The sequence below is a fragment of the Penicillium argentinense genome (assembly GCF_028826775.1).
Source record: "Penicillium argentinense strain IBT 30761 chromosome Unknown utg000009l_segment0_segment0, whole genome shotgun sequence".
NCBI lineage: Eukaryota > Fungi > Ascomycota > Eurotiomycetes > Eurotiales > Aspergillaceae > Penicillium > Penicillium argentinense.
Genome location: NW_026622668.1, coordinates 2,763,019 through 2,776,365, shown reverse-complemented (window position 1 = coordinate 2,776,365; position 13,347 = coordinate 2,763,019). Strand labels below are relative to the sequence as shown.

General features: G+C 51.4%; 5 protein-coding genes across 5 annotated transcripts; 4 read left to right on the top strand and 1 right to left on the bottom strand.

Moving 5' to 3' along the window:
• Nucleotides 1–765: 765 nt before the first annotated feature.
• Nucleotides 766–3,838, top strand: N7532_008619 (uncharacterized protein; the record flags this gene model as incomplete). Its single annotated transcript, XM_056621111.1, has 4 exons — nucleotides 766–1,323; nucleotides 1,380–1,583; nucleotides 1,641–1,992; nucleotides 2,040–3,838. The coding sequence occupies 4 exons, from the start codon at nucleotides 766–768 to the stop codon at nucleotides 3,836–3,838; spliced, it is 2,913 nt and encodes a 970-aa protein (XP_056471917.1).
• Nucleotides 3,839–4,174: 336 nt separating this feature from the next.
• On the top strand, nucleotides 4,175–6,130 carry N7532_008618 (uncharacterized protein; the record flags this gene model as incomplete). The annotated part of the gene is made up of 1 exon (XM_056621110.1): nucleotides 4,175–6,130. One exon carries the CDS (start codon nucleotides 4,175–4,177, stop codon nucleotides 6,128–6,130), a length of 1,956 nt encoding a protein of 651 aa, XP_056471916.1.
• Nucleotides 6,131–6,388: 258 nt separating this feature from the next.
• On the top strand, nucleotides 6,389–7,646 carry N7532_008617 (BSD domain-containing protein; the record flags this gene model as incomplete). Its single annotated transcript, XM_056621109.1, has 2 exons — nucleotides 6,389–7,295; nucleotides 7,360–7,646. 2 exons carry the CDS (start codon nucleotides 6,389–6,391, stop codon nucleotides 7,644–7,646), a joined length of 1,194 nt encoding a protein of 397 aa, XP_056471915.1.
• A 548-nt stretch (nucleotides 7,647–8,194) lies between these two features.
• N7532_008616 (RanGTP-binding protein) lies at nucleotides 8,195–10,467 on the bottom strand (the record flags this gene model as incomplete). Its single annotated transcript, XM_056621108.1, has 6 exons — nucleotides 8,195–9,956; nucleotides 10,016–10,050; nucleotides 10,107–10,172; nucleotides 10,232–10,289; nucleotides 10,347–10,378; nucleotides 10,447–10,467. The coding sequence occupies 6 exons, from the start codon at nucleotides 10,465–10,467 to the stop codon at nucleotides 8,195–8,197; spliced, it is 1,974 nt and encodes a 657-aa protein (XP_056471914.1).
• Nucleotides 10,468–10,961: 494 nt separating this feature from the next.
• On the top strand, nucleotides 10,962–13,314 carry N7532_008615 (translation termination factor GTPase eRF3; the record flags this gene model as incomplete). The annotated part of the gene is made up of 4 exons (XM_056621107.1): nucleotides 10,962–11,984; nucleotides 12,045–12,315; nucleotides 12,385–13,184; nucleotides 13,255–13,314. 4 exons carry the CDS (start codon nucleotides 10,962–10,964, stop codon nucleotides 13,312–13,314), a joined length of 2,154 nt encoding a protein of 717 aa, XP_056471913.1.
• Between the last annotated feature and the right edge of the window lie 33 nt (nucleotides 13,315–13,347).

Sequence of the window (13,347 nt, the reverse complement as noted above, 5' to 3'; positions counted from 1 at the left end):
AATTAAGCGATCCTTATGTCGACGTGGTAGGAGTTTGGAGTTGAGCTAGATGACCTTTTTGTTGTTCCAAGGTTGTGTTTCGAAAGGTAAATTTATGGCAACAAGAGAGCGCCGCTGGCCAAAGACGCATATTTTATACTCCCAATGTTATGATTTAATCAAATATTAACCATTTGAGTCTTGCACTAGTGTACCTAGTGTACCTAAAGTAGACTACACTAGTGTTTCACGGAACACAAGACTGGCTAATAAGGGCACAGTGGCGCTTCATACCTGGTAATTATATGTGGTGGTGCGTGTTGGAGCGAATGTATATATTGTTAGGTGGGCCGGCTAGTAACCAAGCTATTAGCACTACACTATCCAGTGAAACTCACTTCAAACTCACACATAGTAGCTCTATAAAAATAATTCAGCCTTGCGACTTTCTCTCGTTCCTCCTTCCAACGTTCCTAACCTACTAGTATACACTTCCCTAAGGTGGTGTTGCGCGTCAAATTGTCTGCCTGGCAACGGAACCCCGGAGAAACCCAATTCCCGCTGGTTATGACGCATATCCGCCCCACCAATCAACAGAGTAAATGAATCTTACCAATGTCTCGCGTCTCGAATTCAGTACATTTCTCTGTTCCATCCACTTAAAGATTCTGTTCCACCATCGGCATCGTTGAGATCCTGGGACCCTTCACATTTGCGCTAGTTAGCGCGCGTGGAGCCCAGAGCAACACGCGACGCTATCGTTGATGCGCGGAGGAGTCTTGAGGAATGGAGCGCTATTCACTGGACCACTCTGTGAGGAAGGGCGCATCTCGCCGCCGCCGCAGGTCGAATTCAAAGGCGACAGAAGATGACCAGATTCCGGAGGTGTACAGACAGATGCTCGAGGAAGCCGAAGCTCGAGACCCTGGACAGTTCAATGCGGACAGGCCGATCAAGCGACGACGAGTGAGTCACTCAGATGATCCTCATCTTGCGTCGTCGCCCCTGAAGAGTGCCTCAGGAGGCCCTGAAAAAGATGCTGGACGAAAGATTCAGACTGTTTATGATTCGGCCGACTCAGACGAATCCGATGTTGAATGGGAAGACGTGGACATTTCCCACCCCACCCCGGGGCCTTCCAACGTCATGCTGGAAACCGCTTTACCTGAGAATCTTGAAATCACACTGCACGCACCAGAACTACGGAAGAAAACTGTTCAAAAGAGACAACCCGTTACTGCCGCCGAAAGAAGAATCCGTCTAGATATTCATAAAGCCCATCTCTTATGTCTTCTGGGACATATACACATCCGGAACCGATGGTGTAATGATGAAGAGGTTCAGGTGCGATTTGGATTGCTTGTGGGTATGCTTATTACAGCCCGCTGACACTTGTGTAGGAATTTCTGAAGCAGATACTCCCGAAACAAATCAAGACATTGCTGCACCCGGACGAAAGCAAGCCACAATTCATCAGATCTACAACCTTTGTCGACGGCCTCAATCAAGCAGGAGAGAGATTCAACCAGATATTTACAGTCACCAAGCCAGGTTTGAAACGTGCTCACTGGGCTGAGACCCCGTCGCAGCTCAAGAAGAAATTGGTACGTACCTCACTCGTGAACATCGCCCATACTTGATCTGAGCTAATGAGGGAATAGGAATCTATCATGTCGGGGGCCGAGGTATTCCTGTCAAAGGAGGATTTTCGATCGCAAGCCAAGACGATGCAAGGCTCTCAAGACTTCGGAGCACAATTATTCTGCGCCTTGTTGCGATCGGTCGCCGTAGAAGCGAGGCTTGTCTGCTCACTTCAGGTGCTCCCATTCTCAGGCACGTTTCAGGACACGACCCCATCTAAGAAAAGCCCGGAGTACACTGTGATATCATCCGACAGCCATGAAACCTCTACCGACGAACGCAAAGGAAGTGGCTCGCCATCCCTCCCGAGATCCCGACGTCTCGGACGACCCGAATTTAAACCGCGTCCCGCTCAATCGAAGATGCGTAAAGGTAAGTTGCTTGAACTGGTTTACGAGATCAAAGGTTAATTTTCAAAGATCCCGGTCCATTTATCCGAGAATCATCTTATCCGATTTTCTGGGTCGAAGCATTTAATGAGGCTATGCAGAGATGGGTTTCAATCGATCCCATGGTCACAAAGACAATCGGAAAGCCAAACAAACTCGAACCTCCTGCGAGCGATTTGTTCAATATAATGAACTATGTAGTCGGCTTTGACGGCGATTCCACGGCCAAAGACATCACTCAACGCTACGCAAAGGCGTTCAATGCCAAAACAAGAAAGCTTCGGGTCGAATCGACACCAGGTGGAGAAAGGTGGTGGAAGAACGCACTGGAACACTATGCGAAGCCTCTTCCCGAAGATAGAGATGCACTGGAAACCAGTGAACTGACAGCTCAGACGGCGAGGGAACCGATACCTCGCAATATCCAGGATTTCAAAGATCATCCCATTTATGCCCTAGAGCGCCATTTGCGCCACAGGGAGGTCATTTTCCCGAAACGTGTTATCGGTCATGTCGGGCTGAGCAAAACCACCCCGAACAGCCACAAATCGGATCCCATCTATCGCCGAACAGATGTACATACCGTGAGAAGTGCTGGGAAATGGTACATGTTGGGAAAAAATGTCAAAACGGGCGAACAACCTCTGAAGCACATAGTTGCCAAAAGACCCAAGAGTGCCATTGCCTTCGATAGTGACGATGAGGCAACTGCTGCTCAGGACACTGCGCTATACGCGGAGTTTCAAACCGAAACTTACCGGCCACCCCCGGTAGTTGACGGCAGGCTTACAAAGAATCCCTTTGGAAATGTGGATGTTTACGTCCCGAGTATGGTGCCTCCTGGAGCAGTTCATATCAAGGAACCAGATGCTGCTCGAGCGGCACGTATTTTGGGAGTGGACTATGCCGACGCTGTCACAAGATTTGACTTCAAAGGGCGTCAAGGAACGGCTGTAACGAAGGGCATTGTGATTGCTATTGAGTACCAAGAAGCCCTTGAAGAGGTACTGAGGGGTCTTGCCGATGACAGACAGCAGGCCGCCTTCGAAGCAAGAAGTGCAGAGGCCATCCGACTCTGGCGGTTGTTCCTAGTCAAACTCCGTATCGCTGAGAGAGTCAAAGAATATGCAGGCGAGGATGAGCGTGCAGATTCGCAGCTCGCTTCAGACACGGGCATGGGCGAGGATGAAGCTGGTGGAGGTTTCTTCCTTGAACCCCATCAATTTAAGCTCAGCCCACCGTCATCATTTAACAGGAACAATAAATACGAGTCAACCATGGTCACCAATGACCATGAGGATGAAGCCCCAGGAGGAGGCTTTGTTCCCGACGAAGACGCTCTGGAAGACGGACAGGCCGGACTTGCAGATTTATCTGCTCAAGACAATGACGACAGAGAAGGTGGCTTTATCTCGGACGAAGCTCGACAAGATGACCGAGCTGCGATATCTCTATCGACTACGAACGCGCCTTCAAGCCCGGAGAGCGCCAGGAAGACTAGGCCCTCTAAAGCTTCTCGGTATGAGCTGATAGTGGTCCCCAAAAAGCCTGTCCCAGAACCTGTAGGGTCAGTGATGCAAAGTTCGAAATCCCGAGATCTCGAGGGCACGTCCGCACAAGATCCTATTTCCGTCGACTCGTCGACGAACGCCGATTCAAAGTCTGTCAGTTTGGAACTCGTTTCGCGGCCGCCTTCTGCAGGACCGCAAGTACCTAACTCCCCAGCACCCGAAGACTCGGATAGCGTGATCTCTAAAGGTTCTCGAATGACTGAGGATCCTGACGATGAGGATGCTATCCCGCTTTGGCTCATGTCTGACGAGGAATAAATGGTGGAGTGTAAGATATGGATGGCGAATTCGAAGCAGACCTTAGCCAAGCTGGATCAATCAATACGAATTTATGAACATCTTAGGGTAGTTTAATAACAATATTAACAACTATCCTAGCCGTAGGATATTTTCCAGCCTCCATTGTAGCTTACCGTGGATACAAACCTTAGGGTAGAACTGAGTTTGCTGCCTTGATGCCTGATACAGAAACCACTTGACGCGTCGGCGCGGTCGGCCTTACCGATCAGGCAACAACGGAGTCAAATGTCATTTCTTCCGCCTTTATCAAGCTGTTCATGTCCAAGCCCTCGTGTTTCTGCAAGCAGGATTGCGATGACACAACAAAAAGGGTCAGATCAAAACCCAGACAAATCCAAAGACCTGTTTCGTACCCCGAAAAGACCCAATTCCCTGGCGACATCCCGAACGTCAAAGAGCACGAATGCGAAACGAACAGCGTCACCAGGCGTATCGACACCCGTGCAAGCGTCTAGAAGAGGCTCAGCACCACCGACACGGGCTCAATCAACCCTTACACAAATAGACTTTGTTCCGAGACCGACACACCCAGACGATGGCGAGCTCAAATATGTCGAGGCAGCTGAACCCCGCGGGTCAACGCACGAAGGACACGAGTCAGAGCAGCTAGACAACGGATCCGAAAGCGATACCGATTATCGACCACCCGTGCGGACTCGGGCAGGCTTCACAAGATTTGAAATGAATGACGACCATCCCAAAAGACGAAGAAAGGGTGACGCGGTGGGAAATCGGATAGTCGGACGAGGCCACAGTGTTCGAAGGAGTCAGACGCCCAAGGCAAGCGCGTCCGGCAAAGGCAAGCGAAAGTCTGTGGGGCCTTCTGCTACGAAGCGTGACAAGACCCTCACGCAGATGGATTTTGTGAGACGTTACATCACGATAGATGATTCCGATGATAATGATGTGAACTTGGGATATCTACAGCCACCTTCCCACGACACCGACAGTGCCGCCAACGCTATCACCAAGAAAGAAGAACAATCACTCACTGTCGATAGCAAGACAACAAAATCAGAGCCAACCCCTGCGAAACGAAATCGAAGGGTTTTTGAACAAGATTTGGACCTTTCTACCGGGGAGCCCATCACATCAGGCGACACCCAGAATACGAGTATACAAGACGGCCAGCCGAGTCATCTAGCCCCCGAGAGACTAGTCCTCACACCTCAAAAAGCACGGAAATTCGAGATCCCCTCCTCACAGTCTCCAGAAAGCCCTGGCTTGGCAATTATTACCTCATCCCAATTCCGTGGTGCCACGCATTCGCATACAAAACGAAAGCCCTTGTTCTTGGCACCACAAGTCGGTGCAATCAAGGAGGAAAGCCCAGATCCTCGACGAGTGGTTGAAGATTCACAGGATTTGGAAGATACGTCACAGCGAAAAACTCCAACACGGCCCCCATCAAAGATAACCAAGCCATCTCGACGAGAATCGCCCATGTCCACGAATGCAGCAGAACTGGCCTCCCCAACACAGCATTCCGCGTCCGCAGAAATACTGGCAGATGCCCAGGAATCAAAAATCCGGCGGAGCCAAAAAGAGAGAACTGTGATATACGAAACCGATGCGGAGTCAAATTCAAGCGAAGATGACGAGATCGAAGATGGACCAAAGTCCCCGATTCTGGCATCAAAATCACGGAAATTTGTTTCAGATCTTGTGGAACAAAGTCCGAGTTTACCAAGTGATGACTCTCAGGAGCTGCCGCTGCCGGACACCCAACCGCCGGCCGATATGGGCTTTGATCCACCCTCCGAGCTCCCCATGTCAGATGCCTCGGCGTATTACCAAAGGATGCAGCCAGCCACCCAGTTCCCGCTTGAGCCTGTCCCAGCTCTGAACACGCAAAAGCTTTCCGAGCTATTCCCCAATGAGGGAAACACTCAATATCTTCAGCCAAAACCCACGCACTCTTCTCAGAATTTACCGGGCCCATTTTTGCAGTCACAGTTGCAGGGCCAAGACCTGGACCAGACTGAGATGGTACCTGAATCCTCTCCTGCTCGCGAACAAGAGAAGAGCGTGGACAAGCCTGACGATGGTTTTCAACGGCCTCGTGCCCCGGGATCTGTGGTTCAAGTCGAATCATCCCAGCCTGTGCGCCGCGTGGACCATGGATCTGGCAATATTCTATCACGTAGTCAACTCCTGACGTCGAGTGTGATGGAGAGCGTGGCTCTTCCTTATTTTTGTACGGGAAGTCAGGACAGTGTAGGGGAACCTTACAGTCTGCCTGACCATTGAGATCATTAGATGCATTACGAAATATACCCTCATATGAAGCATTCAATACAATTACCATTTGCCAAAGCAAATTTTGCCAAGCCTTCTCCATTCGTATCACTTGAAGCTCAAAAGTCGTTGATTTAATTATGCAGATCTATGCGGGTTGTTGAGGGTAGTTGCGTCTGCCAAGACGAGCGGGGCGGTCGGGCCGTCGACGAACGCGGAGTTGCGACTTCAATTGTTGTTTCGGGGAGATCTTTCCTCCGACAACACACCATGGATATCGCATACGACCACATCCAGGAGGAGATCCTTACTTCTCAGCAGGAAGAGGGCTCCTCCTCCTCGAACACGAACAGCGACAACAAAAACAAAAACATCGACCTGAATTCCGAGCTGCAAGAGACCTTCCGCGCCTTCTCCGCCAGTCCGTGGGGCACCCGAATCGGCGGCCTTTGGGACAACGTGCGCAAGCAGGGCGAGAGCTACTATGAGGGTGCCCGCCAGGAATATTCTGCGGTCAGTGAGGAGGCAGTGAAGGGCTTTTCAACCCTGAGGGACAGCATCGTCGACCAAACAAAGGGGCTCTCGCTCAGCACCGCAGCCATGGCGACTAGCGGTGAGGGATGCAATGATGAAGCGGCTACACCAACGGCTACGAAAGGAGGAGAGGCAGCTGGGCCCAGCGGGGAAGGGTTCATTTCGCGGTTCAAAGCTGAGGCCGCTCGGCGACTGAAGGAGATTGAGAAGGCCGAGGAAGCCGCAGATGAGGCCATAATGCGGTTCGGAATGAACATTAGCCAGAGGCTGCGCGAAGCTGTCAGCATTGTGCCACCTGAGACGGACGAATCGGGGAAACTTCTTTTCGAGAGCAAGGACGCCGATGGCAAACGTGTTATACATGCAACCCGGTTCGAGGCACAGCTGCACGTCATCCATTCAAACCTCGAGAGTTTCACCAAGGAGCCTGCTAGCGACAAATTCCCGGAGTTCAAGAAGGAGTTCAATGTTGAGAGCAAGACAGACGAAATTGCTGCCGACCTTGAGACATACCCCGAGTTGCGAGCGGCCATGGAGAAGGTCGTCCCAGAGACTGTCGAATATGCCGAATTTTGGACCCGTTACTACTTTCTGCGCCTGGTCATCGAGACCGAGGAGAAGAAGCGCAAGGAACTATTGAATGGTTTGTCATTCAAACCGTGAGTCTCATGTTTTATGTTCATGCTAATGTTTACTGGTGTCAAAAGGAGCCAATGCCGAAGAAGAGGAAGAGATCGGCTGGGACGATGACTCTGACTCTGAGTCCCAGTCACCCTCTACCCCCCAAGTCCAACCCGACTCTAAGAAACTCGCTCCTCGCAACGATTCCCCGAAGGCTGAGTCCCGAAATTCAAATGATCTCCAGTCACAGGCAGACAGCGAGTCGAGTTACGATGTTGTGAGCGGTGCCACCAGCCGGAACCCTGGTAGCCCGAAGGAAAAATACCCGAATACGGATTCAAAGGCGGATGATAGCGACGAGGACTGGGAGTAATTGGTTTTTGAACCAGAGCCCACAACAAGGACCTCGCTATAGTCATTATTGAAGTCTGTTTAAGCGTGGACCTCCTGCTTCCGGGTTTGAAAAGAACTCGTTTGCCTGTTCACTGATTCTCTTTGCTGGTTGTGCGGGAGTTTGGTTCTGACTGTTTTTGGTTCATGAGCGTTATATGGACTCCTGTTTAGTACTTATTCCCGGTCTCGTTTCTCCCTACCTAGACCTCAGCGATTCATTTCCTGTGTATCTTCTTTTGATTGTTCAAACCACCAAATGTGCACATTGATTGCTTTGTTTACATATCCCTAGGCATAAAGCTGCGAAATGCAGCTTCGGTGCTTCTCTTCATTATCCATCATTTAGGTTATCGGTATTAAATGTAATGTTGATCGAGCGCTGAGTGTGGATGAGATGCTGTTTCATTTTGCTAAGTGAATCATGGCAAGACCGCTGGGAATAGCACGACAGCAAAGTAATCCATCAGAAACATCTTGTTACTTTGCAGATCATAATCATACAAATTCCTGGAAAAGACAAACCCACGCCTATTCGGCCGTGCCAGTTCCAGCGTCTTCATACTTTGCAGGAGCAGTTTTCTTTGCCAAGGGCGAGCCGTGTCTCGAATGACCACCATCAGAATACGCAGGGGTCATGCCACGCAAACCGCTAGGATTCCGAACACCAGGCGATCCTCTCCGTGGCGGAGTCTCGGGGGTGTTCTCTCTGGACCGAAACTGGAAGCCCCTTGGCGTATCACCTCCAGGCGAGTAAAGCTGATCACCTTCCCGTGGGTAGGCGGAAGGACTATCAGGGCCCCAGGTGTACTGGTAGTCCTCGCCGCGTCGTTTGACAGGGCTCTCGTCATACGGATCCCATCCAACACGGCGGCGTGCCTCGGAGCGGAGGCGTTGACGGTGCTGTTCGTCACCACCAGCACCGGTGGTAGAAGATTCCTCAAGGAAGAAATTGAGTAATTCGTCACTAATAGCAAGATGGGGTTGTTGCTGGAATTGTTGGAGGGATGTCAGGCGGAGGAGGATTTCGAGGAGGGAAAGATTCGTTTGGACTTTCTGGGCAATTGGGTTGAGCGTGGCCCCTGCAGGTTGAGATGACGATTCCGCGCGGGAGATAGACGAAGATGGATTGTCCTTCTCGTCGTTCAATGATAATTTCTCCATTTTGTTTGGGTCAATGGGCGACTCTCGTGCTGGGGTATTGGATGTGTCAGGTTCGGATTCGGTGTCTGAAGTTTCCTCGTCGTGGTAGACCTCAAATGCAATCCATTCTGGGTCCAGGCCTGAGGGGAGTCGCCGCTCCTCAGGAATAGAGTCTTCGTGGAGGTAACCGAAGCTCGAATTCTCCGGATCGCCGCCCCCACCACCTAGCTGTGAGTCCAGTTGCGCTTGCTCCTCATCGACAGGTTCCGCACCAGATTCATCCGGGGCATATTCATCTTCGACATCCTCGCGTTCCATCATTCGGCGTGGTGGTAATGCATTGAGATCTCTCTTCAGAAGCAAAACCGGGTTATTTGTTTCCCCATCGCTACTGATGTTGAGGATTCTGCTCGTGTCTGCATAGAAAATTTTGGATATTTGGTGAATCGGCAGAATCTCTCGGCAACCAGCACTCTCAACCCCTTCATATTCGTGAGGCTGTGGTTCATTATCCTCGAATGTATGGACTCTTCCGTCATCCAAGTCTTCAACGAGCAGGAGTTGGTAAGCATACTCGTCTGCACGAACCGGGGCTTCGAACTGCGAGGATTTGGATCCTTCGTTCGCGTAGTAAAGCTCCATAGGAACCCGTCGGAGTTTAATTTGTGCTTTGTGTATGACCTCTTTCCATGTTGCCTCGCGAACAGATTCTTCATCATGTGGTCGCATGTGTCCAGCGAAGAGCATGTACATAGACAGTGTAAACGTTGGTCCTATTTGCACTGCCTGCGATTGTAACATGGAGTATTGAGTATCGCCAGCATTCAGAAAAAAGCTTGATTGCAGAAGCCGTGATGGTGAGACAGTTGACGGAAGATTGGTAGACAGCTTCGCACCCGAAGTCGTTATGGCCAAGTTTAAGAGCGGTACTGCATCCTCGATTCTGGCGAGGAGCGTTTTGGTATCTCTGATGACTAGCTTGATTTCCGCGGAATTGTGAGTGGAATCCTTGGAGTACCTTGAAGCCTTGCGCTTGGCTTCTGAAGACGAGGCCGCTCTTGCCAATCGTTGTCCAAGAGCTTGAATATCCCACCGAAGGGACTTGGTAAGAGCAACAGACGATTCGAGCGAGGTGTTTCCACGGGCAGCACTATTGAAAAGTTTAGCAAAGTGAAAGAATACGGTCAATAGAATAACTTATGAGCTCACATCAACTCAATCATGTCAATGGCTGGTGAGATGACCTTCGAATCGAATTAGTCGCTGTCGCCCTGGCGCCAACTTCTCGGCTTCCGCATACCTGGATCTTGCTGTTCAAACGTTGCTGTAAAGATTTCAACTCCTCACGTTCTTCACCATCTAGATTCTGGATAGAATGCATTCTTAGCATTTCGACCTGCAGCTAAGTGATTAGGCTTGGCGTACTTTTAGCAAACGCGCAGACTGGCGCATAGCATATGTCGTCGTTATCGCAATACCGGAGCTTTATAAAGCGTTAGTACAAAATTGCTTGACCAGAAGTGGAAGATTTTCAGCATACCGCATGGCATAGTTCATTGCCTGCTGGGTCAGCTGTCCGTGAGACGTTGATTAGAAGATCCGCCAAATGATGCAATGGGATTGGTAAATAATAGACGCACGCGAGTCAGAAACACGTCCATTTTGACTGTGAGTCGCGTGAAAGAGAGGAGATCTCAGAAAAATTCAAGAATATTGGGCCGGGGGGCAGCTCTGATCACCCCCTGAAGCAACGACTCGGAGCTTTCAGACGGCTCAGAGTGGTTTGGGTCAAATCGAATGGAGGGGAGCTTATCGATAGATCTGCCCGACGGTGCCCCAAATTTAATTTGGCGTTGGGAGACGAACGTCGCCACGAGGGCACGCCCAATTGGGTGAGTCACACGCCTGGGTTAAAGAACGGGACAAATTCCGCGACTCGGCTCAGGTTTGGTAGAGTCCAATAAAGCTCAGGGACAATCGTCGAAAGAATTACCTGCACCATACAGGTCACCTGACCGACAGCGGGGAGCCGAGCTGACTCAGCAATCTTGCGCATTTGATTTTGCACCCCTCAATCATTGTTAGACCATCCACCTTCGACTTCCGTGTCGTCTTCCCCGTGTCCTTGATTGCGTCCCGGACCCTCACTTCCACGATGTCGAACCAAACCCCCGAGTCTTGGGAGGATGAGCTCTCGCGGCAGACCGAGGGTGTCAACCTGAACGCACAATCGCGCCCTCAGGCGCAAGCGCCAACATTTACTCCTGGAGCCGCTTCCTTCACTCCTGGAGCTGCTTCCTTCACGCCAGGAGCCAATGCCTTCGTTCCAGGACAGCAATATCAGCAATATGGTGGCGGTTACCCCTATGCCCAGTATGGCCAGCAGAACTACGGCTATCCCCAGCAGCAGGCCTACGGCCAATACGGCGCATATGGCCAGCAACCCGGTGGCTACAACCAGTACTATAACCAGCAGCCTGGTGGTTTCCAGCAGCAGCCTCGCCAGAATGCCCCTGCTGCTGCGCCTCAGGAGCCCGCCCAGCAGGCAGCCCCTACCCAGTCCGCCCCCAAGCCCGCCGCTTCTGCCGCTCCCCCTAAGGCCAAGGTCCTGTCCATCGGCGCCACCACCTCCACTACCGCCCCTAAGACCAAGGTTCTCTCCATTGGAACTCCTACCGCAGCCGCGAAGACAGACTCCACCTCAAAAGGTGACTCGAAGGGACCTGCAGCTGCTGAGGCTGGCGCCAAGGTCGCCGCCGCAAAGGCAGTTGAGAAGACTGATAAGAAGGCCGACCCCAAGGCTGCCGCGAGCGGCAAGTCTTCGCCCACTCCTTCCACAGGCCGCTCTAGCCCGGGTCGTTCAAGCCCGGCTCGCGGTGCCGAAGCTGCGAAGGCCACCCGTGACGCCAATGCTGTTGCTAAGCAGCAGGCGGCCGATGTCGACGAGGCCACTCTGAAGGAAATCTACGGTGAGAAGCGAGAGCACGTCAACGTCGTCTTCATTGGTCACGTTGATGCTGGCAAGTCCACTCTGGGTGGTTCTTTGCTGTACTGCACCGGCATGGTGGACGAGCGAACAATGGACAAGTACAAACGCGAAGCCAAGGAGGCGGGTCGTGAGACATGGTATTTGTCATGGGCGCTGGATCTGACCAACGAGGAGCGCTCCAAGGGCAAGGTAAGCTGAATTACCCAGCACCTCTGATTCTTCGCGTGTTCAAAGCTCACATACAATTAGACTGTGGAAGTCGGACGTGCATTTTTCCGAGTCACAATCCCCGATCCCGATGGTCCCATCACCCGCGAATTCTCCATTCTTGATGCTCCCGGTCACAAGTCATATGTCCCACATATGATTGGTGGTGCCTCCCAAGCCGATATCGGTGTGCTCGTCATCTCTGCCCGTAAGGGTGAGTACGAGACTGGTTTCGAGAAGGGTGGCCAGACCCGTGAGCACGCTCTGCTTGCTCGTAACACCGGTGTCGCGAAGCTTGTGCTTGTTGTGAACAGTAAGTTTCCCTTGGCGTTCTATTCTCTTAATATTCAAGAAATTTCGAGTCTTGCTAACATGCTTTCAGAAATGGATGACCCTACTGTCGAATGGTCTAAGGACCGCTTCGATGAGTGTACCGTCAAGGTTATCAAGTTCTTGGAAGCCCTTGGCTACAAGAAGACCGATATCTTCTGCATGCCCATCTCTGCTCAGCGTACCGTTGGTATTAAGGACCGTGTTTCGAAGGAGCTGTGCCCGTGGTACGATGGACCATCTCTGTTGGAATACTTGACCGACTTCAAGCTTCCCGAGCGTAAGATCAACGCTCCTTTCATGATGCCGATCAGCGCCAAGTACCGTGATATGGGCACTATGTGCGAAGGCCGCATCGAATCTGGTGTAGTCAAGAAAAACAGTACTTACATCATGATGCCCAACCGCAGTGAAGTCCAGGTTGCCGCCCTTTATGGTGAGACCGAAGATGAGATCCCGAATGCTACCTGCGGTGACCAGGTTCGCATGCGTCTACGTGGAGTGGAAGAAGAAGATTTCTATCCCGGCTTCGTGTTGTGTTCCCCTAAGCGCCCTGTTCACTGTGTGTCTGCCTTCGAGGCTAAGATTCGTATCTTGGATCTCAAGAACATTCTCACTGCCGGTTTCAACTGCGTCCTCCACGTCCACTCTGCCGTCGAAGAAGTCACTATTGCCGCCTTGCTCCACAAGCTTGAGCCTGGCACTGGCCGCAAGAGCAAGCGCCCTCCTCCCTTCGCCAATAAGGGCCAAACTATCATTGCTCGCATCGAGGTCACCAGCACTGCCGGTGCCGTCTGTGTCGAAAACTTCGCCGACTACCAGCAGCTCGGACGTTTCACCCTTCGTGACCAGGTATGTTTTTTTATTTTCTTTCTTTCTTTCTAGTCTTCCAAGGAGCCTATACTAAATTGTTTTATTACAGGGTCAAACAATTGCTATTGGTATGATCACCAAGCTCATCTTGCCCGACGGCGAGGCATAAATGATTCCTTAAAAAACAGTTCCGGCTGTTCAT